Here is a 27,991-nt window from a genome sequence, read left to right as displayed (position 1 = left end):
ATAGGCTCCAGCGCCCCCCGCGACCCTGAGAAGGATAAGCGGAAGAGAATGGATGGATTCAGAATTTCGTCTACAAACAGTTACACAGTTTAGTGATGCAGGGACTAGGCAGCCGTGCTTTTATGAAGATGTGTAAGCAGAATGCAGCCAGTTGGCAATCAGCTGAGTCGAGTCTTGAGTTGCAACGTGACATCTTGTGGCAAAGTTGCGCTCATAGCTCATCGTTACAGACTGAGACTGACTGTAATGTGTCAGCAGTTTATTTGCATCTATGATCGAGATGTGATTACCTGCAAAAACTGGTGAATGTGTCTGAGAGCGACTGCAGTTCCTTTGAGTCAGACGGGTTCCCTCCCACTAAGAGGCCTGAGCCATCGCCAGTGGTTGAGGGTGTTTCACATTCAGGTGAACGTTTGGTGACCGTGACTACTTCAAATTGTTCAAAGAGCTCCAAAAGGCATCGCCAGCACAAACACAGGTCAGGGACGAGATGAATTCATTAATACATTTTTAATGAATGAATGAATTTTTCATATTTCTGTTGTAACTTGGCTTGATAGCGATTGATTCACTTTTGGATTGAGTCTCAAGCGGCCGTTTGAAGAACTGTGAAAACCACACGATGAAGATTTACCTACATGTTGCAGAGGCAAATGAACAATGTCCATTTGAGCCTCATTTAAGAATTAAGTCCCAAATGAGGGATCTGAACTCTTCATTTTTCCCAGCATGCACCTCTTCTATTATTCACTATCGCTCTCAGTCTTAAACCTCCAAGACAGTCTTCCCCTGGGATCTTTCATTGTGCTGTTAATTCTCTGCATCAAACCATTTCTGCTTCTGTGCAGTAGAAATGTGTTCTTGCTCACACTGAAGAGAAAGACTCAGTGTTAACCTGCAGAGCTTTTAATCATTTATTTATTGCTTTAATTTTGCTTTGAAGAAACTGACAGGACCGAGATGAACAACACACCTTTGGTCTTTTCACTCAATTCCAATGAAGCCAATTTATGACTGTTGAGTTGCAGCATCCGTAATAGCAGTGATAGAGCAGCAGACATGTGTTGTACTACAAAGGAAAACAGTGAATTTGGGCCATAAAAGCTACACAGGTGTTTCATTATTTATTCGTGGCCCGATCCTCCTCTGACAGGATGCCTGTGGCGAGCTCTAATTCTGGTGGTATTGCCTGAGGCCTCGTGCTGACATGTGTACCCCGAGCCAGAGCCTGGCTGGATTCTCTGACCTTCTCGACCTGGCGTTCGCTGACGAATGACAGGGGATTCCTCCCTGTTGGTCGAGGATGAATGCAAAGTCACAAGTTGACCTTGTAGCAAAGTTAATGTGCTGTGGCTGTTTGCTGGAAGCTGCCACTTCTGCCCTGCTGCACTGTCTGGTTAAGGCAGCAAATTAAACATGATGCTAGGTACTAATTGATTTGGGGGTTTGAGCAGAGTGTGGTACAAAAGTGGAACATTTATCAAAGCAATAAGTGAGGACTTCACTCGTGCTGTCTGACTCTCTGAAATATATTCGATTTCATGAAACCAGACCTCCATTTCAATCACATCAACTGCTTGACTTAAAATACACTGTGGTGGTTTGCAGAGGCAAAACTACATCACGTCGGCCGTCGGCCCAAAGCTTCAGGACCTGGTTGTAAATCTCATTAGTCTCTTTTCTAGTTAAAGCTCGTTTGGCTCATTGCCGTGCAGGACAATGACCTCTGAATAACTGCTGTTTTTAACAACCCTGACATTGTGCATTACTGTTTAAAATACATCAAAGAAGATTTGGATTTCTGTTTAATCATGCATGAACTTACAAGACCTAATTTACTTCTATTGCTGCCAGAGAGCCGTAGGATAACGAATTCCTTAGACTTTAGAAAAGAGCGAGTTTTCTATGAAATGTGAATTTTCAGGACTTGTCTGGCCCAAAACAGTCGAAGGTTAGTGTAAAAGTGCCAGATTACTGTTTTAGGTAAGATTTAATCAGCTACACTTATTGTTTAAAAGTAAATGTGTCAAAGGAAGAAACGCCGTCATCCAAACCCTGTGCTTGTGTCCGACAGTGGCCCTGCCCACGGTGAACAACCTGGAGTTGTTTGATATTACTCACAGCACTATGCGGGTCCGCTGGAAGGCCGTCGCTGGGGCTTCTGGGTACATGATCCTGTACGCCCCGCTGACTGAAGAGGATGCTTCAGATGAGAAGGAGGTGAGGAGTGTGCTCGTGTGCAATGAGAGTAAATGTGAGGCAAAGAATGAGCTGTATGATGCAGAGCAGGGTGCTCCCTGCTGGGCGCCAGCTCCTTTTCCAAAACAATGTTTCCTCAGATTTCTTTACATCACACAACGTTCCTCACAGGCCTACTTTAAACTCTGATCCAAGTAAAATATCTCCTACTTTATGTCATTTTAAAAGCCATTCAAATATAGTGTTCAAAACTTTGTGAAAGTAACTGAACTCCTGTGCTGCCTTGTGTTTATTAATTGATGAAGTCCAGTTGCCCTCATCAATTAGTCCATATTTCAAAAAACGAGACGCCAAAATGTTGACAAAGAGACTTTAATCAGGTTGTAATCAACCTCAGTGGTAAGCAAAGACTGTGTTAGTGTGGCTGAAAAATGTGGTTTTTAATATGTGCCAGTGTGAATATTTAACATCCTACAACTCAGCATTGTTTATCGGAAAAACATGAGCTGAATTCTTGATGTTGAGACTGATGATGGAAAAAACCAAACGACTCCGCTGCTCCAGGTCATTGTGCTCACCTGATGCGCCGCTCTCAGGCTTGGACACATCATCCAATGAAGGCTGCTCTCTGGTCACTGACGTATAGACCCAGCTCTCATCAGCAGAGTATTTCAACATGAGAGGCAGCAGTGATGGAAGAGTTGATATTTGCTCTTTGTCGAAGTTTGAAGTCTAAGACGTCCAGCCAGACAGGAAGTGGTCCTGTGGTGCAGGCGGCGACCCTGGAGGAGGTTCAACCAACTTTACTTCAGGCATTTTTAATCAAACAGAGTAACCGTACTGTATGACTGCACATCGTATACTTTATAGAAGCAGAATTCTGGATGTGCACTTTTCAAATTGTTAACTCCAACACTGTTAGAGTTAACATGGATGTCATTATGGTTTGATATAACCAATAAGCCAGCATTCAGGTTTCTGGTGTGATGAACAGTCTTTTGTTAGAGTGAACATGAATAGAAAAACTTGAACTATAACTTCAAATACCTGCAGGTTTGAGCGGAAGAAACTTTGGACTGAATGTAATCAGCAGCTCAGGATCTCACAATTTGACTTTTTGACTTTGGAGAAAAATCACAGGATATCGTTGGACATTTGCATAACAAAGACTTTCTGCGCCTGTTGACTTTTGTCTGTGGTTTTGCTTCTCGTTTGATATTTTTGTCTTCGGCGTTCGCAGGAATTCCACCTAAATTTGCTTTGAAATAGTCTATTAAAGACGGTGACTGTCGGAGCTGACAGACTGCTAATTTGCATTCAGCTGAATAAAGTTGACCTTCTTAGATGTCTTTGTAATTATAATTGAGTTGCTTCAAAGTAAACGTCTGCTTTCATGTGCCGTTTCTGTTATTTTTCTACATATTCTGTATCTTTGACTACTTTGTACTATGAGTCTCAGGAAGGAAACAAAGGAAGGGGGATAGAAGGAAACGGCCAAAAACATGTACCAGAAATATCAGATAATATTAGAGAAAGCGGTGGCAGTAGAGAGTCTTTAATTCACTCTAATAAACAGCACGGCTGATCCTGAGCCACCTTTCAGTGTCCCCACCATGCAGGAGTCAAAAAAGTGCAGCCACCCTCTGAGTCACAGTAATATATCTTTAAAACCTGTGACCAATTAGAGGACAAAACACAACCAAAGCATCAATTACACCTTAAAGACTGAATAACACTTCAAAGTGAAACAGGCACGCATACAAAGACCAGCACTGATTGGAAAGAAGACATTAAAAGCAAACAGCAGGACAGACTGGAACATGGGGATCCTTTGCAGGTAAATTCAGCAGTTAAGGAAGACGAGACATTCAAAGGAGAGGAGGAGAGGTATGAAGGGCACAGGCAGCCGTCCTTATCCCTCCTTCTCCCATTAGACCTCATTATGCCTACCGTCACATTCGCCTCCAGGCAGAAAGCAATAAAAACAATTTAGGAAGGAATTTGGAATCAGGATGGATGTTTTCCAGCGGTGAGGATAAGCCTGGCTCTGAGGCACTCCGTCAGAGCCCAGGCTTGGCTGGCTCGTCCTCGTGTGGCTTCCACTTATGGGCCGTGCGGTGACTTGTCTGGGCCAAAGCCAGCCTCAAATCCAGCCCAGTTTGACTGGAAAAGTGCTTTCATTCAAACAGGGACCCAGTGTAGGTCTGCACAGACTGAACCCGAGGGAGAGAAAGGACGAGCACAAATGTGAACAAGAGGTAGATCTTACAGCAGGATGTGACTCCAACGGTCCCCGAAGCTGCTAAATGTGTCCACGCCAAACAAACACAGCAGTAACACGAATGTGGTGCACGTAACAAAAGGGCCTTCTTGTCGAGCAAGAAATGCTTCAGCTCATGTACATCGGCCCGGGTCCAACCCTACACCCACATCAAGCACCGCTGGGTAAATGAAAGCAAAGTGATGAGATGATGTTTAAAGGCGGTGATAGAGAATAATGTTGTTTCAACAGGAGCAAAGGGGCAGTGACCTTTATTTAAGTAAAATTCCACGTAGATCCATTTTGATTGTTGATGGTTATGTAGGTCATGTGCGCTTCAGAAAAGGAAACTGTATTTCCTTCCTCTGCACAGACAAGAAACAGGGTTAAGAAATTCCTCCTGTGTGCCAAGCTACTTAGAAAATGTATGACCTGAAGTCTTTTACGGTGTTTATCACAGAAAACAGACAAAATGAAAAAAGTCAGCAGATTAAATAGGTCACATTCTACTAAAAACACAAAACATGCTTTAATACCCCTCCTGTAATGATGGTAGACGCTCATATCAAACCGAGACAGAATTTGAAGTGGTAAGATGTGGACATGCAGCAGCTCTGGCTTCACTCTACATTAGTTGGTCTTCAAAGAAGAGGATCTAAAATCGCTGCACCAAGTCTTTGTAAAGGAATAAGGATTTTTTAAGGATGCAGAGTCGCTTTGATAGAATCCAAGAATAAAAATATGAAGTGAGAAACAAGCAGAGTTGGTCCTCTTTAAGCCATCCTATCTGATTGCAGCAGCTCTGATTCTGATTGAAATTCCTACTTCAGTGTGAGAAAGGCAGGGGCGTCCCAAAGCTCGGCGGTTAGAGTCTATTCAGAAAATTGTCTCAGGATAAAAAGAGATAAAGCCTTTAGTTATTTAGCTGTTACATCTTAGGCCAAAAGATAAGGTGGAAATATTCTAAAATGAGGTAAGAAGTAAAAAAACCTGTGAAAGTATTAACAGTAGTTATTGATCACGTTGACCCTTCTGGCTGATTGTTCCTGTTGTACGTTGTAGTTCTCTAAGGAAACAACAAAAGCCATTTGTTGTATTATGTCTGCATCCAGTGTATGTTTGGCAGAATAAGCGATGGTGAAGTTGAATATTTGTGTGCGCGCTGTGCAAGCAGCTGCAGACTGGTTGAGTTCTGTGTTGGCGATTGAGATGAAACAAATCGGCCTCTGTGGGGACAGAAAGGTCTGTTTCAGCTACGCAGATAAGCTCCAGCTGCAAAGCAGAAAACAACCGATGTTTTTCTCACATTTTAAAATCGACCACTGCGGTCCTGCAAACAGAGTTTCATCATCTTCCTTTGTTCTGAGTTTCAGCTCAGTAGATGTGGGACATACTACAAGAGCCTGATTGGCCCCTCCTGCTTAATGTAAAAGGAAGATCTCCATATTCAGAAATCATCTCATGCAATCACACTTTAATTCTCTGCTTGCCTGGACGAGACTGCTGATGATAGAAGAGTAGACGTGCAGAGAGATGAGTAACAGGGCGGATAAACGACTGCATGAAATCCACTGACAAGACAGAGATTTAAAGGATCTACTAGAAAGTCTCTGCGTCTTCGCTAAATGCACATACCTGCTGTGTGTGCGCAGGTGAAGGTGGATGACTCGGTGACTGAGGTGGAGCTGGAAGGATTGACTCCAGCTACTGAGTACACAGTGACAGTTTACGCCATGTACGGAGAGGAAGCCAGTGACCCCATGACCAGCCAGCAGACCACATGTAAGTCTAACATGCAAAACACTCCCATCATCAAATATTTCTTTGATCTGTTGTTAGCAGCCAATACATGAAGAATGAAGCCAAAATCTTCAGTTCGCCAAAGATTCTCATGTCTCATGTCTCAAGTATCTGTTTAAGGCTTAAACTTGAGCATCACTCGAGCCACAGGCCCAGCCCGGCTCTCTGCTCGGTGCCACCTTAGCTAACAGGCGCTGGTCCTCATGGCCACTATTTGTTTTTGGTGCCATTAGTAGCTTTTTAATGGAATTATCTGATACCTGAACATGGATTATTATGTGGCCGATTGGTGTAATAAAGTTGTTGTATTTTCTGTTAATGTTATTTAGATGATTAACATTCATAATAATAATCAAACAAGTTTTCTAGGATTTGCTAATAACACTGTTAGGTCTCCAGAACATTGTCAAGCTTTGGCTGAACCTTCAAAACAGGCGTCCAAGCCAATCAGTAATGACAGAGTGGCTACATTTATGCTTTATATACAGTCTGTGGTTACCATGCAGACTTCACTGGTTGGACTTGTCCTGTTGGCAGCCATTAAACTTTGGCTGATTCTTGACTGAACGACATGGATCCACCTCAAACTCTGGCTGAAAAATAAAGTGTTGATCTGATCACCAGAGTTATGTAACGACAATGTTGACGTCATCCAGGTCACACAAATATCAGCATCACAGTTCAGGAGCTTCAAGTGTAAACAGTTGTGCCTGCATAAACTATTTCAGTCAATATTTAAGCATGCAAATATTTTTTTAAAGACACAAGCCTTCACAAATATTCCACGAGGGCTTTGTAATCCTTCACACACTACAGCCGGATACAGTTTAAAAATGAGGCGCAGGCACACAGTTTTCACAAAGTGTCCTCATCTTCTTTTAATGTCCTGGGAGTTGAGATCTGAAAGAAAGGCAAACTGGTCCTCGCAGAAATGGAAATATAAGGCCGTCCATATGCTTTACTAACTGTTGGTGAAATTCAATTTCATTAAATCCCCGACAGATTGTGTGACCCTTTGAACTCGAGTCACTGCTATTCTCATCTCTGAAAGCAGCCGGCACATTTTTCATTTTCCTCAGGACGTTAACTGTCAGCTGTCTGATCAGGAGGAAACCACATCTCCAAGCACTTAAACCTACATCCTCCATGTACAAACCTCCAAACCCTTTATCAGCTAATTTCTTTCATTATCTTTTTTATGTGTTTTCTAATCAGAGGGATCAGCTGCCGCAGACATATTTGCTTTTCATTTGCTGAGTGTTTGCTCATAGTTTCTTCCCAGATGGCTGCAGCGTGCTGAAGTCCTGTCCCAACACGTATCCTGCTCCTGACAAACTAGCAGCCAGCAATGCCAAATTCTCTACATGGTGCCAACTTTGATTCCCTTATTCCAGCTATTTTCTGCACCTCGCTGTCATTCTGTAGAGTTTTGATGAGAGTAACTCGGCGCTCCGCCCACCCTAAATCCCCACTGTGCTCACTAATTAACATTTTATGAAGTCTCCTTTAAGGTTTGAGGCCTGCGGCTTTAAGTCAGGGCATGTTTATGTCTTTACGGTGTGTGTAAGGCTTTGGATGCGGGTCAGAAGAGGACACTCTGTCAAATACATTTTCATAATAAAATAACTTTTATTGTTCCATGCAGGCAGGACTTAATGCCCTTGAATGAAGATGGGACACATTAAGTTTTGGTCATCATCTTTGTATCGGCCCCGTTCCCTGAAATATTCCTTCTGCATTATAAAAACGAGGTTCCTCGTTAGCTACACACCACATGATGCAAATGACGGTCGTGATGTGCTTTTCACTCAGCGAGCTTGTTCGTATTCATTCAGTCTGCCTCTCTGTGTCATCAGAGGCCTCTCATCCCTCATTTCCTCTCGTCATTTAACTGTCGTTTCTTCCATTGTTAAGACAAAATGTGCTTTAATGATCATTGCAGTGAAACGAGGCCGTTGCACATGCAAATGAGTTGGATTTCTTTTTCTTTGAAGGAGCATGATGGAGATTAAAGATAAAGACTCATACAAAATCAGACTACAGAGAGCTTTGCACATCTTCCCACTTTGTGGTTTTACAACCAGAAGCAGGTCGTGAGGCCACAGAATGCAGATTTGATTTTGAATTGTTTTTTTCATTGGTTGTTTGTTATTTAGCTGTAGCTCTAAGTGTGTGCGCTTGCAGAGGTTATACATGTCATGAGAGACTTGCAAACACTTGATCCCTTTTATATAAGAAAGGATTTAAAACAAAAAGGGTTTTTTTTTTCAATAATTTAGCTACAATAAAAAAACTGAATATTCTTCTGTGGAAATGGGACACTCAGAAACAAGAACTGCACTACAGAAGCTGACAGATGTTTGAAGGTTTCTTGTGCTTCCCACACAACTTTTTAATGACATGCAAATCTCCAGTTTGACTTGGCCAGTCTGTATCCGTCCATTTTCCTTTTTTTGTTTGTTTGAGGGGTTTTTGGGGATATTTTCTCATTGGTCGCCTTTAGCTCTCAGAGACATGGCTTCACTTTGTCTTCAAGCATTCTTGGACATGATGTGGTGTGATGCAGAATTCAATTACTAATCACACTGTGCCCTTCAATCTGCCCCATCATTGAAGCAACGAGGCAACCCCAAACCACGGCCGTTGTATCACTGTTATGGGATTTTACTGTATTGATTGATTTTCTTTTGCCTATTTCATCTGTGGTCTTTATTTTCTCCACAACACATTATTTCAAAAGGCCTGGTGTTTAACTGTGTGTTCTCTGAAAAATGTCAACTTTCTTTTTGGACAGCAGGACCTTTTTTGTTGTTGCTGGCTTGATTCCAATGCATTTATGTGCAGGCACATTCATATTGTAAATGCTCACATTCTGATGCCAACAGTTATTTGCAGATGCTGTTGTAAAACACTGGAGTTCTTGAATATGTCTCTTTGCCTCAGACGGTGTGTTGCTGGAAGTAAGTGAGACTGTGTTAGCTTTATGGACAGAAGATGTAGGCATAGACAAGCGCTGAACGTTTTCTGCTTTGGTGCCCTGAGGAGCTTATTACTGCTCTTCGCAGAAGCTGGAGTTCTTCTGGCTTCATCGGGCAGTGACCTCCACCTTGCACTGGATCAACTTACAGTCGAAAGAGAAGTAGCTGGGATGAGAATTAATTAGCACTTCCAAGGCTGATACCATGGTTCTCACCCTGAAAAGGGAGTTCCCACTCCAGGTCGGGGAAGAGTCGCCATCCCGAATGGAGGAGTTTAACTATTTCAGGGTCTTGTTCATGAGTGAGGCGAGAGATTGACAGAAAGATTGCAGCAATGTTAATGGTGATGCAGAGGCTTTCTTGGTCTGCTGTGGCAAAGAGGGACCTGAGCATGAAAGTCAAGCTGTTGCTTTGCCAGTCAAGCTATGTCCCTACCCTCACCTGTGGCCACGAGCTCAAGGTAGTGACTGAAAGAATGAAATTGTGGATACAAGAGACAGACAACAGGGTGTCCCTTAGAAATGTGCTAAGTGGCTCGGTCAGGTGCTCGGAGTAGAGCCACTAGTCCTCCAAATTGAAAGGAGTCAGTTAAGGTGGTTCGGACATTTGGTCAGGATGCCTAGAAAATTTCTAGGTGAGGTTTTTTGGCCATGTCCATCAAAGCTCTAGAGCAGGGGTGGGAAACTCCAGGCCTCAAGGGCCAGTGTCCTGCAGGTTTTAGACGTGTCCTTGAGCCAACACAGCTGATTTAAATTGTTAACTGACCTCCTCATGTCTTGAAGTTCTCCAGAGGCCTGGGTATAAACTAATCATTTGATTCAGGTGTGTTAATCTAGGGTGATATCTAAAACCTGCAGGACACCGGCCTGGAGTTCCCCACCCCTGGTCCAGAGCCACATGGCTTTGACCTTGGTACAATGATACTACATACTCAAAAGTGAGCAAAACAGCAGAACCTTGATGTCAGAGCTTTAAATAAGATGGGTTCCACTAGGGCTGGGCGATATGGCCTAAAATCCATATCACGGTATAATTTGAGGCATGTGCAGTAACAATATATTCTTTTCTTCCTTATAACATATTTTAAATAATATAAGGCACACTTAAAATCCTTTAATTTTCTCAAAATTCGACAGTGTTCCTTATGTTTGAATTCTGGTTGTGCTCACTGACCTCGAACCAATTTTATGTGGTACACGGCGCACAGAAATCTGTCAAAAAATGTTTTAGTATGACTTTGGTAAGCTATGAAGGCGCACCGCTTGATGGATTGTTGGAGCATTATGGCTGCCGTAGGAGCCTTGGAGTAATCTGGGTCCAAAACTCCGTCGCCTTCAGGTTCCAAAGTCAAACTGTCTAAATTCTTTCATCTCTAATAAAATAATCAGTGTTGCTGCTTTACCAGGTGTAACAATTAAGTTTAACATCCAGTAATGGAGGAAAACGGAGGATTTCACAGAGGATTTCACAGTGTTTGGACACATTTATTTGCTCACACTGGCTGCTGGTCTGCTTGATCTGCAGTTGGAAAATGAAACTGAAACTTTCATATTGTTTGTTTACTTTTAGTATCTTCAGAGGTATCGTACTGCTAATCGCTCTACTGGATATCAAACCAGCCTCCTTTTCATTTGATTAACTACAAAGTAGCTCTAGAGCTTTGGCAAAGTCACTCTAAACAGGACATTTTTCCTCCACTTCACAACAGTTCTCATCTTTACGTAATAAAAAGTACACAATTTTAGTTATTGTTGTTCTATAATTTCATAAATGCAGCAGAAATATGGTGTTACTGTAACCATCTAATGATAAATAGCCCACTGCAGAGCAGACACATGAGTAATGTTGGAAATTATCCTTCTACTTCAGGCTATGTACTCTTCATTAAGACAAGAGAAGAGAAGAGTTATTCAAAGCTAGGACATTTCTTGTTACAGCAAATAAAAGTTAAAAAAGTTAAAGTTGAAAAAACAAATAAGTTAAACACAACAAACCTATAAAAATAGCTTAAATAAGTAGGCACTGTAAGATTCAGTATTTACTGGGTCTCCATTCACATTTTTTAAACTCAATAATTTAATAAGCTTGGCACAGTTCCTTTAATAGCACTAAACCTAAAAATATTCGCACTTTGTGTGTGTAAAACAAACCCCCCCTCACCCACCCACAACACACACACCTCCACATGTTACCCAGAGGTTACCCATTAGATAAGACAAATTATGTCAAAATGTTTGAACTTTTTTTCTAGTCTTGCAAAAAAGAAAAAAAAGAAGAAAAAAAAAGAGAAGAAAAAGAGAAAAAAAAAGTTTAACATCCAGACATCTATGAAAACAGAATTTATTAAATTCAACGGAGTTAGAAGTTAGCAGGAAGTTACCTCGCTAGCTTCCACCTAAACATGATATAGCATGTTCTGACTGAGAGATTTCTGAAAAAATTCAAACGTACAGCTCTGCTATCACTTCCAACATAAATGAAGACAGAAAACTAAACAGCAGTGACGTTTGTAGGGTTACTGAAGTTGGGCTAGCTGGTATATAATGATGTGCTACGTGATCGCTAGCAAAACAGCTACGTTAGCATAACATTAGCACAGTGAAGCTGGAGGATGAACGCTGGACAAAAGTTAACGTGAGGGTTCCTGATGGTTAGAGACAAATGCAATCGCATGGCAGGATGCTGTAAACGGACCAAACTTCAGTCAGGAGAACAACTGAGATAATCCATCCACAATACGAAGTTAGTCATTATTATACTGCAACAACATGGGAATAGAGCAGCTGCAAGAGAATTCAGCATTAATGAATCAATGGTAGGGAAGTGGAGGAAGCCAGGTTTTGGCTTTCCCCATATTCCAAAAGTGCTTAGTCTCTTTGCCATTACTGCTGCCTGCATAATTTGCAGATGATATTGTTTGCAGCCGCTGCAATGCTTTCAACCAAAACAGGCACCATCAACATGCTATTGCGGTAGAGCTGTATAGTCAAAATCTCTACTGTTGGCCAAATTTATACCGTTTATACCGCCCACCCCTAGGTTCCACCTTTCACTGCCTGATCTGGAACCCCTAATTAAATTAAAGGAGCACACTTTTCCTGTATTGGTGATCTGCTTAATGAAACTTCATCAGAGCTGTTATAATAATGTTGAAAGCTCTGATTGGCTGAGCTGTCAGTTAAAACAACACTAGAGTTATGTAGGTGTTGAGCAAAGCTGCCAGCTGCAGTGACACCCCTGAGCTGTAGCGTCATCTATATGGTTCTTGTAATACTTTATATGGAAACGTTTGGAAACTTTAGCGACTTACCTGTTGTTAAACTTTTTTAATTTGCTTTTTGCTGATTGCTGTTGTGACCCTGGGATACCCCGCTGCAGTATCTCACTCCCTTCAGCCCACTCTGGATTTCTCTCTGTCTGCTGCTTTGTTTTTAATCTGACCCTCGGTATAATTGAGGTGAAGCACTGGTGGGTACAATCAGAATTATTTTTCTTTTCTTTTGAAGAAAACAGATCAGTGATTCTAAATGTAAAAGTTCCAAAGCTCAGAGAGAAACAGATTCTACGGCAGAATTTTTAAAGTGAGGGCAGGGGGGGATTTTTTTTAGACCTCCGAGACGGCGAGAAGAAATGAGAAAGAGAGGACGTTTAGGCAGAGCCTGAGGGAGTGCGGTGATGTAATGAGCTTCTGTCCACTTTATAATTAAAAGTAGTGGAGTCCAATAACCCTTGTACAAACCCCCATGAGTGCGAGTGTGAATTAGACAGACCTGCTGTTATCAGGGGTCACGATTTCAGGCCCCTCATGAAGGCTCGACTGTGTTTGCGTGTCCATGTATCTGCTGTTGATAAAGAACATAAAGCTGTTTTGTTCTTTCGTTCTTTCTTCGTCTTTTTGCGATGTATACGTTCAGTTTGAAAAATATTCCATTTCCGAGGCCACACACGCTTTCTTAGTGTTGGATTATAACTATGCTAATATGAGCAACTGGGAAGTTTATATGATTTAAAGTTTTGGAACATTTTCTGAAAGGCACATTTAATAAAGTAGTATGGAGGAACAAAGCTGCCAGTCTCCCAAAGTCAATGCAGGAACGCCAAGTTAAAAAATAAATAAATTAGTGAAGGTAAATAAACAGGTTAATTCATTGGTATACAAATAAAGCATAATAATATTGCATTATCTGTCCAGTAGTCATACTGATTAATATATATTTTGGCTGAATCCATCCTCCATAGGGAGAGGAATTTATAGTCAGTTCACAGCCGTTTCTTTCCAGATGTTGTGTTTATGGTTTGCTTTCTGTCCCTCAGTACCGCTGATCCCAGCGAGGAACCTTCGTTTCTCTGAGGTGGATCACAGCTCTGCCCGAATCACATGGGACTCCGCCTCCAGGAAGGTTAAAGGGTACCGCATCATGTACGTCAAAACCAATGGAGTCCAGACCAATGAGGTGAGGGAACTCTGGAGGACACAGGTCATCAGGCTAGCCCAAACTTGTCAGAGAGGAAGTAGTAACGTGTCGTTCCTCGATGAAGTTTAACAATTCCAGCAGAGCCTGATCATTGGTCCAGCATCTGTGCACTGTCCGTGCTGCTAATTCCAACATGACAAACAAACCGAGTCGCTTAGGAACAAATGTCATTGTGTTTTGGTCCTGTGTCTTCAGGTGGATGTTGGCCGTGTGACAGCCTGGCTGCTGAAAAACCTGACATCACTGACGGAGTACACTGTCGGTGTGTTTGCCGTCTATGATGAAGGACAAGCTGAGGTTGTGACAGACAGCTTCACCACAAGTAAGAAACTAACATCATTGTAAATAGAGATTGTTACATTCAAAAGTGTTTCTGAAATGGTTTCAACCAGAATTGTTGGTGTTTGTTTAGAAACTGTCCCAGACCCAGTGGACCTGAGGAGCAGTGACATCTCCACGAACAGCTTCAGGGTGTCCTGGGCTCACCCGGCGTCTGATGTGGTGCTTTATCGACTCACCTGGACACCCACCGACGGAGAAGAGAGCAGTGAGGTGTTCACGTGTTTCTTATACGCTTATATGTGTATTTTAAGCTTAGAAGATGAAAGAAAGTCACCTGGAAATCTTATGATTTCTGAAGTGTCATCTCTCAGGATGGAAAACGCTCATTCTTTTAAGTAATTCAGTCCTTAATGACCATTAAAACTCTCTTTATAAAGTTTTAGACTGCTCAATGCTTAAATTAAACACATGTTGGCAGTGTTTCATGTGGCCAAATGGCAGTTTCTACTCTCAGCTCTGTGTAATGTTACAGAGGGAATATCCTTATATGATCATATCACACGAAGCTGACTGTGAGCACAGAAGACTGAACCACCTTCTGTTCTTCTCAAAGGACGATGGATAAATGTCTTCATCCAGGCAGTGGACAGACTGAGAGGCTGCACCAAACTCCTCAGTCTGACTGTCGCAGAAATAAGGATTATTTTTCATCACCTCCATAAAAATATGGAGCTAGAAATGAGCAGATCGGATCCTTTGAAACACTAACGAGCACTAACGAACGAAGCTGCTCCTGCCAGCACAGTCAGGTTTAATAACTGTGTGCTGACTTTGTCGCAGTCATTGTTGACTGGCAGCGTCTTTGAACCTGATAAGCACCAATCAAATGATTTCATTAAGATATGAGAAGAAGTGCACGTGACAGCAGATAAAAGCCAACTTTGTCACTCCAGTGAGTCTCTGAGAGATAATGTGGGCGTCACCGGCCTTTGTATGTCTTCTGATCTTTGTCTTAACTGATGGTGACTTTGCTTTTATGTACTCTGCAGAAAGAGGTTTTATCAGGAAACTCTTAGAATGAAACATTTTGGAACATCTTTTTCTGTCACCTGTCTGTCTAAAGCAGATTTGTTGTCCTGCTGTTTCAGGTTTTGGTGAATGGGAATATCAACACGTACCTGATAAAGGAACTCACCCCCTCGACAGAGTACGAAGTCCTCCTGGCCGCCATTTACGGGAATGAGCTGGAGAGTGATGAGGTGATCCTCGTGGAGTCCACCGGTAAATTTATTGTTACAAAACCTCAGATTTCTTCACACTTTCATGTTTGTTGTGTTTATTAATGAGACTGTTTGTCGTCTTTCTGTTATTATTCTCTGATTTTATTCTGTAAACCGCTCAGAGGAATCAGACATCAAAGGATCCTTTAAACTTTCTGAATTAATGGATCAGTCGCATCAGTGACATGTTTCTGCATTTGATTTTCAGCTGAAAAAACAACCACCATTGCCACGACAACCACCACCGTAGCAGGTAATTAATCCCGGGATGAATTTGGATCTTTTTTCTCTTCTCTCCATCGTCTGTGTTTTACTTCATCCTTCATCAACTCTGTCATCCTAAGACTTTCATTTCTCACTTGGCTTCTTTTCCACCAACGTGTTGCTGAGGTTTAATGTAACGAAACGCACTGAGGCAGCGTTTGTGGTCCTGTGCTGATGAAGAACATGGGTAATAGATGCCTTTGAACTGTTGGTGTGTTTTTATCAGCTCTAACTTGCATGAAACGAGGGATCTTCATCAATCAGCAGCCCTGTAAGTGCATGTGGAACTGCAGACTAACGAGTGCTCATGGGAATTCTTTAGGCAACAGAAATCTTCCAGGATCTGTCGAATAATGACTCAGAATTTCCAGAAACTCTGGCAGTTTTCATTTCTCCACGCAGTACGTGTGCCTGAAGATCAATGTTTTTTTTTTTTTACTGTAGTAACCAATTAGCTTTTAAATGTGAAACACATATTTTCCATGAATTTGAAATTTTCCAGACTAAATAAGAAAAACCACACTGTTACCTGTGGGTGCAGTTTGGATCCAGTGCAGTTACTCAGTATCGATTATTTAGTCAGATTGCCAGAGTAAAGCTGCAGATATGAAGTAAATGTCTGGTTCTTTCTAGCCTGGCACAGGACAGAGACACGTAAATGCAAACCAGCCGAAGTCGTCTCAGTTTGGATTTCGGGAAGCAAGAAATCTCGACAGGATGGAGAGCAGTTATTGTCTTTTAGAAATCAGAGAAATAAAGAAAAAAGATAAAGATCATAATATTAGGACTCATGTGAGAACACTCTTTGTGGTTTTGTGTTGAAATGGCAGCACTGGGAAAAAAGTTTCCAAAAATTCGAGCGTGTAAGTGACGCTATAAATGCTGATGTTATAAGATCAAAATTCTGAAACGGTAAATCAGATAAGAAGTTTGCTCCTCCTGTTTCACTGATAGCGTCTGTAAACCTGTTTCTATATTATCAGAGGGAGGGTGCGTTGTTCCGATATGTTCTCCGAAGGAACGTTTCGATATTCCGAAGACACTGATGTGATATGAGCAAATTAAATGCCAGAATGATGACATTTTGATACCATCGCTTTCTGTGATAGGCTGTGACAGCTTCATGCTTCACTGAGTTAATCTTTGAGTCACTGATCTGCAGCCAGAGTTTCTCTGTCCAACCCTTCAGCTCCTCGGTACGGGGTGAGAAGCATGAAGATCGATGAAGAAACTACGTTCAGCATGCGGGTGTCCTGGCAGCCCGTCGACCCCAGAAATGCTCGACATTATCGACTGAGCTACATCAGTGCGAGGGGAGACCGAGCAGCAGAGACGGTAAGACAGAGAGAGACACTTCATTTCATAATAATTACCTCCAGGTCTGATGCTCATTTGAACGGTCTTCAGCAATGCCTGCTTTTCATTCCCAGCATCAACACTCAGCAACACTATCTTAGCCTATAGGAGCCGCACATTAATAAAGTCAACAAACAATCAGCCCCAGCACACAAACACCACCTAAAAACAACAGGGAACTGACAGTGATGTGTTTTCCATGCTGATAGAGCCTTCCCCTCTCATTTAAAATAAATGGAAATCCCTTGTGGCAGCCATCACGACCACATCACCAATTTGCAGAAGTTTAATTTGCAGAACATTTCCAGCCGTAAACTTTACTAAGTCACGTTTGTGTGATTTCTTTGAATACTCTTCAAATTTTATGCTCTGAAAGTCAAACTCCTACAAATTCATACAATGGAACAGACAAAAGAGCATCAGTCTTCAACAGGAGGAGGGTGGGAGATTATTGATGAAGACAATGGCAGGCCCTCAGATTAGAAGTCCTCCTTGGAGAGAAAGTCAGTGCTACTGAAGTTGATGGCAGGCCTTCAGAGTCTAGTTAAGGGGCAGAGACGAGAGCAGGAAGAGGATAATGATGATGAAAACAGTGGCAGGCCTTCAAAGAGTTTTTCTTTTTTTCAGTGAGGTAGAGAGAGCCTGGCAGCTTCTGCAGTAATGAGCAGAGAGAGAAGGCTTTTATAGAAAACAACACTCGTGCAAAAATATGCCACAGGCGTGCGTGACAATACATCAATAATGGGGTACAATCGTGGCCCCGCGTGCCGAAAATGTCCAAAGGGAGCCAAATATTATTTTTAATAACGAAATATGAAAGTTCGCTCACAGGTTCTGGCTCCGGGTCTCCACCTTAACCCCGGAAACTGTGACTTTTATTGCCAGAACTTGCTTTCATGCCTACAAAGTGACTCATGCAACCCGTCAGGATGTTGGACCAACACTGAGCACAGGCTCAAAATCCCAGCTTGGTTTTTGTCCAGTTCCACTTAAATGGCAATTTAATCAAAGGGGGAAAAGGGCATTGATGCTTTCTGCACTCCTGCCACACAGGAAGGACGCAGGAGCTGGATGGTGCAAAAAAACCTCTCGACACTGTGATTTTACCAACAACACGTGCATGTGGGAAACCTGAATGTGGAATATTCCAGGGGAGGGGGTGTGCTTTAAAAGATAGTTGTCCTCGGTAATCAGGGTCAAACTTCACGGTTCCTGCTCAACTAAGACGTCTGTCTGGTTCTCGGTGATGAGGAGAGTTTTGACTAAAAGTCCCCGTTAGAAGGCAGACATGTCATGTTTACAGTGTGATTAGTTTTCATGATAAAAGCTGCTTTGAATCCTAATTAAAGACAAACTCCCAGATTTCCTGTCTTTAAACTCTGCTCACACACACACACACACCTTTACATGCATCACAAAGACTTTTTTCTTTTTCATGCTCTCATTGTTTTCTTTCACATTTGTGCAAATCACATTTATTCTGTAATAATTGTCTCTTTGGTGTTAATAAATGTAGAGCATGGCTTCCAAGGTTCTTTGTAATCCTAAGTGGTCGGGTGTTCCCTTTGCCAGGTTAACGCGTGTCAAATATCTCCAGAACCGTCTCATCTTCCTGTGACTTTTGACTTCACTGGTGTGTGTTGTTGTGTGCTGGTTGTGCTGCCACCGCACCAGAGGCCCACTCTGGACACAGGTCCCGCTTCAGCCTTTTCATCCTGACAATAAAGAGCCACCAGCTGCTCGCACCGGCGGCTTGTTAAATGAGATCTCTTATCAAAGCACGAACAGCTGTGGCCTCTGTTTGGCAATCCGGTCAGGTTATGAATCACCAAGTGCTGCGCTCAATAGCTACTATTTAGATGTCTATCTGCTGTGGGGGGAGAAAAAAACACCTGCTTTGTTCAAAGTTTCACTCTGTGGTTCTCGGCTGCCAAAGCAGGGCAACGCGCCACCGAAGGAGCGCGTCTCATTCACGTGTTATTGATATGTGGCTCATCCCACTTCATCTTCACTGGTGGAATCTTGTCCTAAAGAGCTAACGTGTAGTCAGCATGTTAGATCTGCAGCAGCAACAAATCATATTATATGTAATTAAATTGTGGACATTAGTGGTTTTGTAACACGATTACAGAACGCTCTGCATCACAGGAACACGCAGCAAAGAAAAGCCAGAAATCAGACTTCCTTGGCCTTTTTGCAACTTTTGAATTATTTATATTATTTAATTATCGAGTGGTTATGTCTTAGTTTTTGTCCTGTTCTTCTCTGGCTGATAGAAATATCTGCATTTCCATTGTTATCGTCAAATTTTGACCTCCTGGGCAGAAGCATGAAGCCAGCACAGAGGTATTAAGAAGCCAGCTGTCCTTCAGACGGACTCCACAAGTCAGTCTGTCCCCAGTGCCTCCCACATCAAAATGCCCAATTTCCTGACACGGGGAACTGTAGGCAATCAGAGCTCGCCTCCTCTGACTGAAGCCACTGAGTCTGTTGGTGCCTTATGAAGCTTTTTTCATCTGACAAACACTGTGTGGCCTGCTGTCAGATACAGACATCAGGGAGTGAAATGCTAGCGTGTTATTAGTCTGTTACTTAGCTGTAATTAGCAGGTATGATTGTGTTTGTGGTGCACCTGTGCAGTCTGACGGGAACATTTCCAATCCGGACTTTTTGGGTTACAACCTCTAACCTGGTCTGGTTCTTTCTTGCTAGACTTGTACTAGAAAATTAATGCACGAATAAATGAAACATTTCTCAGTGCTTAGGTCTCTACAAGCTTATGAATCTAGAAGTTAATGGTTCGGTTCATTCAGATGGCTGTGTCACTGCCGTACCAGATGATGGTGTCTACACCGTAGCCATGGCGTGACTCAACTCTGAAGCCATCTGTCCACAGGCAGCTGTGATGCTCAACTCATTGAAGCTCCATTATGTCCCTGTGCCGCTTCATTCAGCGTCCAATAAACCAAAGCTGCCGGGCATCAAGAGCAATTCCACCGTGTGCAGGGTTCTGGCTCTCGCTGCTCGGGAGCAGATTCTTGTTCCAGGAGGTTAAAAACTGGGGATTAAAAAGTTTAAGGGATCTTTTTCTTAAAAAACTGTAACTGTCTGTGTGTGACACTCACAGCTATTAGAAAATAATCAATAAATACAGTGTTTTGCACTAAAGCTTTAATTTCTGATCTTTGAGCCATGTCTCAATTGCCGGTTTTAGCTAATGGAAGCCATTTAGGTTTAAGCACCATAAGTGTGGTTTCATGAGGGAGAAATCCAAACTGTGATCTTTGGCATCATTCAGCAGAAATGTCTGTCCCCTAACTGCTCATTTAGTGTGTCTGATCCACTTCCAGTTCTCTATCTATTTGTTTTTCGTTAATGTTAGGTCTGTTTCTGATATTTAACAGTAAGTGTCTTTTTTATATTTATATATATATATGTATATATATATATATATATATATATATATATATATATATATATATATATATATATATATATATATATATATATATATATATATATATATAATTTTTCTTTTTTTTTTTTTTTTTTTTTTCTCCAAAGTCACAAATCCTCCAGGATTTGTGCGTCCAGCAGCTACCAGCTGTCAATAAACTGAAGGCTTCTTATGACTTGACCTGAGCTCAAAGTCCTCATCTAAGATTAAAGGTGTTTCTTCTTTAACATCGTCAGTGATGTCGACCACTACTGCAAAGCTAGGCATGTTAACACCAGAGTTTATGAGCATTTTTCCCCAAGTGGCCACTAAAGGAACTGCAGGTATGGATAGTTTTTTTTTCTCAGCTTCAGTTTTCAGCCCCTGGAGGTTCCCGCTTGGTTGGCAACATAAGGGATGCGTCCCCACTTGGATCTAGGGCGACTATTTGGATTTATCATAAAAATGATTTAAACAAGATTACTGACAGTTCAACATTATTCATTAGTTTTGTCACACTGACTTGCTGTGGTGTGTTTATGTATTTATTAGGGGTGCAACACGTTCGATACAGTGCTTTCGGTTCGGTACGCATATGTATCGAGCAATACAAAATTTTTTATTTATTTTATCAACTTTTCTTCTGACGATGCTGTCTGTGTTGAGCGCTCGTTGCAACATGGCAACTGCTTCAACGCTACCCGAAATTGAACCTCCCCCACCCTCATTCAGATCTGGCCTTTGGACCTATTTTGATTTTCATGTGACGTATGACCCTGAAGGTAAGCGCGTCATGGACTAAAGTAAAACAGTATGTCGGATGTGCCACAATGCTCAATTGGTGGGAACTACTGCGTTAGCGTAGTTAGCTTGTTAAGGTGTTGACGCCGTCCAGCCCCACGCACGGGGCGATCCACGGTAACTCGTTAACGGAGATTTGCCGCGTTATGGCGTTAATGTCGTTTTAACGAGATTAACGCTGACAGCACTAGTGGGAACACAACGAATATGACTGCACGTTTACTCCGACATCATCCTCGTGCAAAGACAAGTGGAAGCAGACAAAAACACATGCTACAAACTTTACCCGAGTCATTTAGACAGCCGTTAGCACAGGATTCTCCTTATGGGGACCTGATATGTTTAATACGCTGCTGAGAATATAGCCCAGAAGAAGCGTATAGTAGAGCTTTTATTTTGAAAGAGCCATTTCTCTGTAATAAACTCTCTTTTCCAAAGATGAGTGATTCCTCCATCAGATAGATGAATTAATTTTTATTACTTTGTTGTTTCAGCAACATTACATTTAAAAACTGTACTTTTGAGTTAAAATATATATTTATAATTTTAATAAATGACAAATTAAAAATGCATGAACATTTTTTTGTATCGAAAAAATATCGAACTGTGACACCAACGTATCGAACCGAACCGTGAATTTTGTGTATTGTTGCAGCCCTAGTATTTATGTATTTATATTTCGGTTTTAGGTCAATAATTGTTCTGTAATCTCAATATTGACCAAAATATTCTTCGTAGTAGTCTTTCTGATTTTTTTTGTTGGTTCCAGTTGTTCTGGTCTGAAGTCTTGTTTCTGCTTTGGCGTTTTGTCTGTACAGCTCTTCTTGTGTCATCGCACTCTGACTCTGTCAGCTGTGTGTTTGACTGTCTACCCTGCAGTTTACCTTTAAGCCTCGTTGTTCCAGCGAAGGTGGATCAAACTTAATATTCCAGACCTGCGTGGAGCCTCTGTCAAAACAAGATTGTGTTTCTGGATCACATAAATACTTTATGAGACCGCGTTTGCATTTACAAAGAGGTTGGAGTAAAAAAGGGAGTGCAGCTGGAGGTGGTTTATTCCAACTGTGTGACACTGTGACAGTTTAGGGACTTGCTGCCTTTTTCATCAGGCTGGGCTGAAATTGATTTGTTAAGGCCCACAGTGCTGCTCTGACTGACACGTATAAGAATTTCTTTCTGTTTTTTTAGAAAGTGGAAGTTTTGCGAATGGAGTCGGGCCAGACTCTACATGCTCAGAATGCAAACTGGCCCAGCAGACAGACAGCAGAGAGAGCTCAACCTTTAAAGATTTCTCCTACGCACAATACAACAATAGCTCTGGTTACCTGGAGCGAGATGAGCTCTGTGTTCAATCATATGTAAAATACAAACATTTCCCTTCACAGAGCCACTTAGAGCATTCACAGCATGCTTTATGCAGATCAAATAACAGACGAGTGTTTCTTAACTGTATCATAAGGCTCGGCTGATATAATATGTTCAGTTTACTGAGAGAAGATTTGGCTTCTTTCTAACCAATAGAATGTGAGGAGCCACTTGAATTTGTCAAGATTTTCTTTTATTATGTTGCCACAACCAGACGACGCCATCCTTTTCAGTTTGCTCCAATTGGATTTTGTTGGAAATTACTGTCATCATACATAAAATATATATATGTGTATCATAGAGTTTAATAACAGAAGGGGGAAGAGTGTGGAAGAGAAGGTGATACTTTAAGATGAGCGGAGGGGAAATGAGCCAGAGGTTTTGGAGAATAAAAACAAAGAGAGCTCCACTAGTTTTCGGATTCAAAGAACAAAAACAAAAATAAATAATATAAGTCACCATATAAGTATAATTTATGAACAGCAGATGTGGTGAGACAAACAACAGCAGAGAAATCGAGAGAAGCAGAGATGAAGAGTGAGGAAAGATGTCCACGGGGTAAAGAAGGAGATTAGATTGTCTTCAGTGTGAGATCATCAGTTTTGATAAAAGACTCAGCTCGCCCACAGGTGAGGAGGACACCTGGACACAATTAACCTCTGCAGCACTTTGAAACCTCGCAGTCCACTGCAGCCACTCTCCCTCCTTCACCTCTATTAAAAAGGCTAATGCTATTTTTTTGCTAGCTCGTGCTTTAGAAATCTTAATTCTCTTTGTTAACTCATTTTTAAATCCGCCCTTGTTAGCCTCTAAATCCATGGCTCAGAGGAAGCCAACACATGAGACAGGAGTTCAAAGAATGGAAAATAAAAAATGATAATAAAATATTAACAATAAAAAATACACAAAGCACAAAAAAGGGAGACGGGAGTCAGAGAGACCAACAAACCCAGCGGTGAGCTGTTGGACTGAAGATCAAGCGAAAAAGAAACAAAAACTGGTTTGATTTTAATTAAAAAAAACAAATGAATTTGATTTAATTTTAAACACATATGACCTGCTAATGTAAACACAGTAAAGTTATAATGAAATTAGTCAATTACAGTTAAAAAGTCTCACATGGAAACTTGTTCCTGTCACAAAACCTGCAACATTATCATTTGACCTTCAGATCAGACTTTGAAGGAGAGGTCAGAGGTCAAATGTGACATGATCATTTAAATCTATATGGTACTTCCTAAATGTTGACAATAAACACAACATGTTATGTCAGTTTTCGACCAATAAATCTTCAGGTTGACCTTGATGACCTCAGTGGACGAAGCTGTGATGAATTGTTAACGCGGCTCCTCGACGTCCCTGCAGCGTTTTATCATAATTCATTCAAAAGTTTTCAGAGTGCGTTTAAAGACTGAATGCAGATACAGAAATGCTACCAAAAACATCAACAAACAGAGGGAAGAATGCAGAATGCTTGAAGACGTTCTCAGTCGCAGTCTGTCACCTCGATCATGCTGTGAAGGAAGAGGGAGGGTAATGAGAATGATCAAAGAAACAATCATTTAGACGCAAACGTATCTCTGCATGTGGACACAAATTATAATCAAATCACTGAAGACATGCACAAGTTTTTTGGGTTTGCAGAAACATCATTTTCCCATTTTTTTTTAAAGCAAACTCGAGGTCCTGTTAAATCGAGAAACCTCGGCAGCCACGTTATCCTGCTGTTACATCTGATCTACATGAAGTGATCCTGCAGTGAGCGTATGTGGTGCAACATGATTAAGAAGCAGCTACAAAAGTCCACACGTATAATTTTACAAAGCAAAACTGGACGATGAGCTGTGGAAACTATCGAGATTAGAAACAAGAAAACGTCAGAGTGCAGTTTCTCTGTTTGACTGGCAGCTGAACTTTGGGAGGTGAAATGTCACATCAGTGCAGAGAGACTGAGGATGGGGAAATGTCTAAATGTTAAAGTCAAACATTAACGGCTTTGCTTGTCTTTCAAAACTGTCCTGACTGGTCTTTCTGTGCTTACAGAGAACAGTGCCCACTGGTCAGAACAGCCTGGTTCTGCAGCCTCTGCTGTCAGGCACAGAGTACAAAGTCTCCATCACTCCTGTTTACCCCGAGGGAGACGGACCGGCAGCCGCCGCGACGGGACGGACGCGTGAGTCATATTGATGCTGAGTTCGCTTGACTTTTGTTTCTTTCACTTTCTTTTCTTCACTCTCTGCTCTTTTTAAGTCGTCTGCAGTATCGTGTTTTATCATTAACCTGTGATCAGGACCTCAGAGCAGAGCTGGAGTTCCACTTGACACCAACTTATCTGCTGTCTAACACAAGCATACAAATTAGACCAGGAAACAGCGATACAAGAAGAAAGACTTTTTTTGATGCATCTCTGCATCTCTACGCTGTTTACAGGATGGATGGTTTGGTTTACAGGAAGTCCTGCTCTAACGTTTGAGTCTGGAGAACAAATCCCAGCACATGCTCCTCCCCTCAGCCTGGCTCTGATCAGGTTTATTCCTTCCCACTGTCACCAAGTGCTTGCTCATAGGGAATTGTTTGATTGTTGGGGTTTTCTCTGCACTGTTGTGGGGTCTTTGCTGTACAATATGAAGCACCGTGTGGTGACTGCTGTTGTGATTTGACTGTCAGTTTGAGACACAGACTTTTGAAGGACAGCAGCAAGTGGTCAGACGTGAAGAATAACCACACTGGAAAACAAATATGTAACCTCGAAGGGACAGAACATTGTGGAACCTCTTAATATCATTTAGCTCTTTGAGTGTTCAGTCAAAAAGAGCTGTATCATCATTATTATTGTTGTTATTATTAGAACCAGTCCATTTACCATTTTATTCTTTCTTTTTTATGCTTATTTATTCATTCAGCAAGTTATTTGTATCATATCTGATCTTCTAAGCCAGTTGTACTCACATTTGTTCAGCTTCTTGTGTCTAAAAATACTGGCATAGTGTAGAAAAAGAAGAAACACATGGAGGAGAAACTTCATGTTGTCCTCCCAGCTGACTGTAGGAGTAGTTTGTTATAGCTGGACAAATAACCCCGGCTGGGGTTTGAAAGTAGAGCTGAGAAGCTGCTGTGGATCAGAGTGCCACACTTGTGACCCTCCGACACTCTCTGGCATCTTTGCGCTCTGATCTCCGGCACAGTCCTGCTGCTGTAGACAGACTAAAGTATTATTGGATTTGTGCCGGGAAAATCTTGTCATGACAGAGCAGACAGGAAGAAGGATGAAAGTGAACAAAGGCAAGAACGGGATGAAGAAAGGTGAAGGTGCTTGTTTTCCACGATGATCTCTTCCCTGTTGATCTGATAGAGGTTGATTTCTACATTCAGTGGCAGTTTTCAGGATTCCTCTTTCACCCTCTGTTTATTTATCGTTATTATTCCTTTTTGTCCTCTTTGAAAAGTGGAAACATCTCAAGCGAAAACTAACAGAGAAATGCCCTCAAAATCTGTGGATGTTATGTTGTGAGTATGACAGTGGCAGGATATGCTTCGAATATTAAATGATTAAATATGTGAAGCTAAAGTGAATCCAGAGTAAAGGCAACAAAGCACGTGTTCGACTAGCCTGTGTCATCCTGACTTTAAAGTTTCTTTGCCACCACAGATTAAAAAGATGAGCTCTGCAGAAGACCGTCTGTCCTCACTGTGCCATCACGTTTTGTTGTTGTTGTTTTAGGACCTGGTTTCATTTTTAGTTTCTCTTTCTTTTGGTTGGTTATGTTTACATGTATCATGGTTTGGATAAAGATACATCATTTGAAGAATAGTCAGTAGTTGGGGTACGATGCCGTCTTTGGTGATGTATGAACAGCTCTCAGGATTATGTTGCTTCCTTCAAGTCGTGCTGTTGCTGCTCCTGGTGGCTCCTGGATCTCCAGTGTGGTGAATGTTGACCTCGTGCTCCAGTCTCCATTTAGCTCGGTCCCGACTCTCCAGTTTAATAACACAGAAGGCTTTTCACTGCGGGCCAGCAAAGCTGTTGCACACTTCAACAATGGCCAGGCTTTAAAAAATAAACGGCTCAGTGGTATAAATCACACAGAAAACAAAGAAGGACAGAAAATGTGTTGTCCTGTACATCTGCTGTCCATCTCAGCATGTTCTAATATTACACTAAGTTTCAGTATATAATGATTTAATTATGCCAACAGATAACTCATTGAAGAAAGCCATATGTATTCATAAAATCATAATCATACGTCTCTTTTAACAAACAATCAGTTCAGCATAATTCAAACCAAGTACATGAAGCAAAGTTTGGATCTGAAAGGCCAAAAAGATTCTGGGAGATAGAAAATCCTCCAATCCTGGAGGTGTTGAGGGTCAGCGAGGACCAGGAGACAGGCCAGAACAAAGCAGCGCTGTGGTTTGCAATTAAAAGATAGTGGAAATGTCAATGTCATGTTCACAACCACAAGGGTGCAAAAAAGTGAGCATTTTCAGGATCAAACGTGGAAACGACTTCACTGATTGGGAAAAGTTTGCTAATGGGACCCATAACGAGGTGCTGGTGTCTCGGGTGTTTGTGCCTCCTGAGAGGGAGAATCTGTTGTGGGTGAGTTGAGGATGAGAGATGCATTTCTGCCCACAGCGGCTGTCGCTTTCTTAAAGTCTCATTACTGTGAAACAAACACAACAATTTAAGCCGAGCAGCAAAGTGTTCGCCATTCATCTTGTTCAGGACGCTCAAGAAAATGTTGCCGGAAGCTGAATGATTGAGGGGGCGTTTTTCTTCCTGCCAACACGGGCAAAGAGAGGGTCCAATTATATTGTAAAGTTTAAATCACTGCACAAGATAAAACGTTGATTGATTTGATGAAATATGTAACAAGATAGAAAAGTCTCTGTCAGTGCTAGATTCAAAATACTGGAGCCGAACCGTTATTAGAAATTAGGTGTGCGCTTCCAGTTTTGCTTTTCGTTGCAACTTTGCCTTCATTAACAAGTATTTAGATGAAAAATAGGAAGACGTACTTTCTCCCTAACCCAACCCCGGAGATCTCTGCAGCTCATTACACCTGAGACAGTTTCCCAGGAAGGAAAAGAGACGGCGGCCGCTCAGTGCTCAGCATCCATTTGCTTTACTGTGGAGCTGAAGACAGAAATATGCGGGAAGCATCTTTTCCTCTTTTGTTAAATATGACAGAGCGCCGCTGCGAGTGCAGCAGAGGCTAATGATTTTCTCTGCCGCCAAGTGCATTACAGAACAAACACTCCACTTTTAGCGTGGAGGAAACTCTAAATTTAAGTCGTTCATCTTTCCGCTCCGTCCCATCATGTCTCCCCCGTGCGACGCGTTACACACATTAGCAGACGCTAACGACGTTCTCCGCTTTTTAAGCGACGAGCCTGCGACACCCGCTGATGATGAATGGCTCCTGTTAGGTAGTGAGGGATGAGACGATCACCTGGGGAAGAATGACGGGGATTGCAGAGAGAGAGGAGGGGGG

General features: G+C 41.9%; 1 protein-coding gene across 2 annotated transcripts in view; it reads left to right on the top strand.

Annotated features, from left to right (window-relative positions):
- col14a1b (collagen, type XIV, alpha 1b) overlaps positions 1–27,991 on the top strand; it is a 159,924-nt gene that overhangs the window by 65,530 nt on the left and 66,403 nt on the right. For both annotated transcript variants that reach the window (XM_086279670.1, XM_086279669.1), the window contains 9 exons: positions 2,075–2,220; positions 6,112–6,241; positions 13,552–13,691; positions 13,908–14,034; positions 14,125–14,264; positions 15,143–15,275; positions 15,483–15,527; positions 16,728–16,873; positions 24,540–24,669. In XM_086279670.1, the coding sequence (XP_086135796.1) occupies positions 2,075–2,220; positions 6,112–6,241; positions 13,552–13,691; positions 13,908–14,034; positions 14,125–14,264; positions 15,143–15,275; positions 15,483–15,527; positions 16,728–16,873; positions 24,540–24,669 (1,137 nt within the window). The remainder of the gene's footprint in view (positions 1–2,074; positions 2,221–6,111; positions 6,242–13,551; positions 13,692–13,907; positions 14,035–14,124; positions 14,265–15,142; positions 15,276–15,482; positions 15,528–16,727; positions 16,874–24,539; positions 24,670–27,991) is intronic.

The sequence above is a fragment of the Aulonocara sp. 'chitande type north' Nkhata Bay genome, linkage group LG22, assembly GCF_057382095.1.
Source record: "Aulonocara sp. 'chitande type north' Nkhata Bay isolate Kocher_YH1m ecotype deep benthic linkage group LG22, A_spYH_male_GT1.1, whole genome shotgun sequence".
Taxonomy (NCBI): domain Eukaryota; kingdom Metazoa; phylum Chordata; class Actinopteri; order Cichliformes; family Cichlidae; genus Aulonocara; species Aulonocara sp. 'chitande type north' Nkhata Bay.
This window is presented reverse-complemented; position numbering and strand designations above follow the sequence as displayed.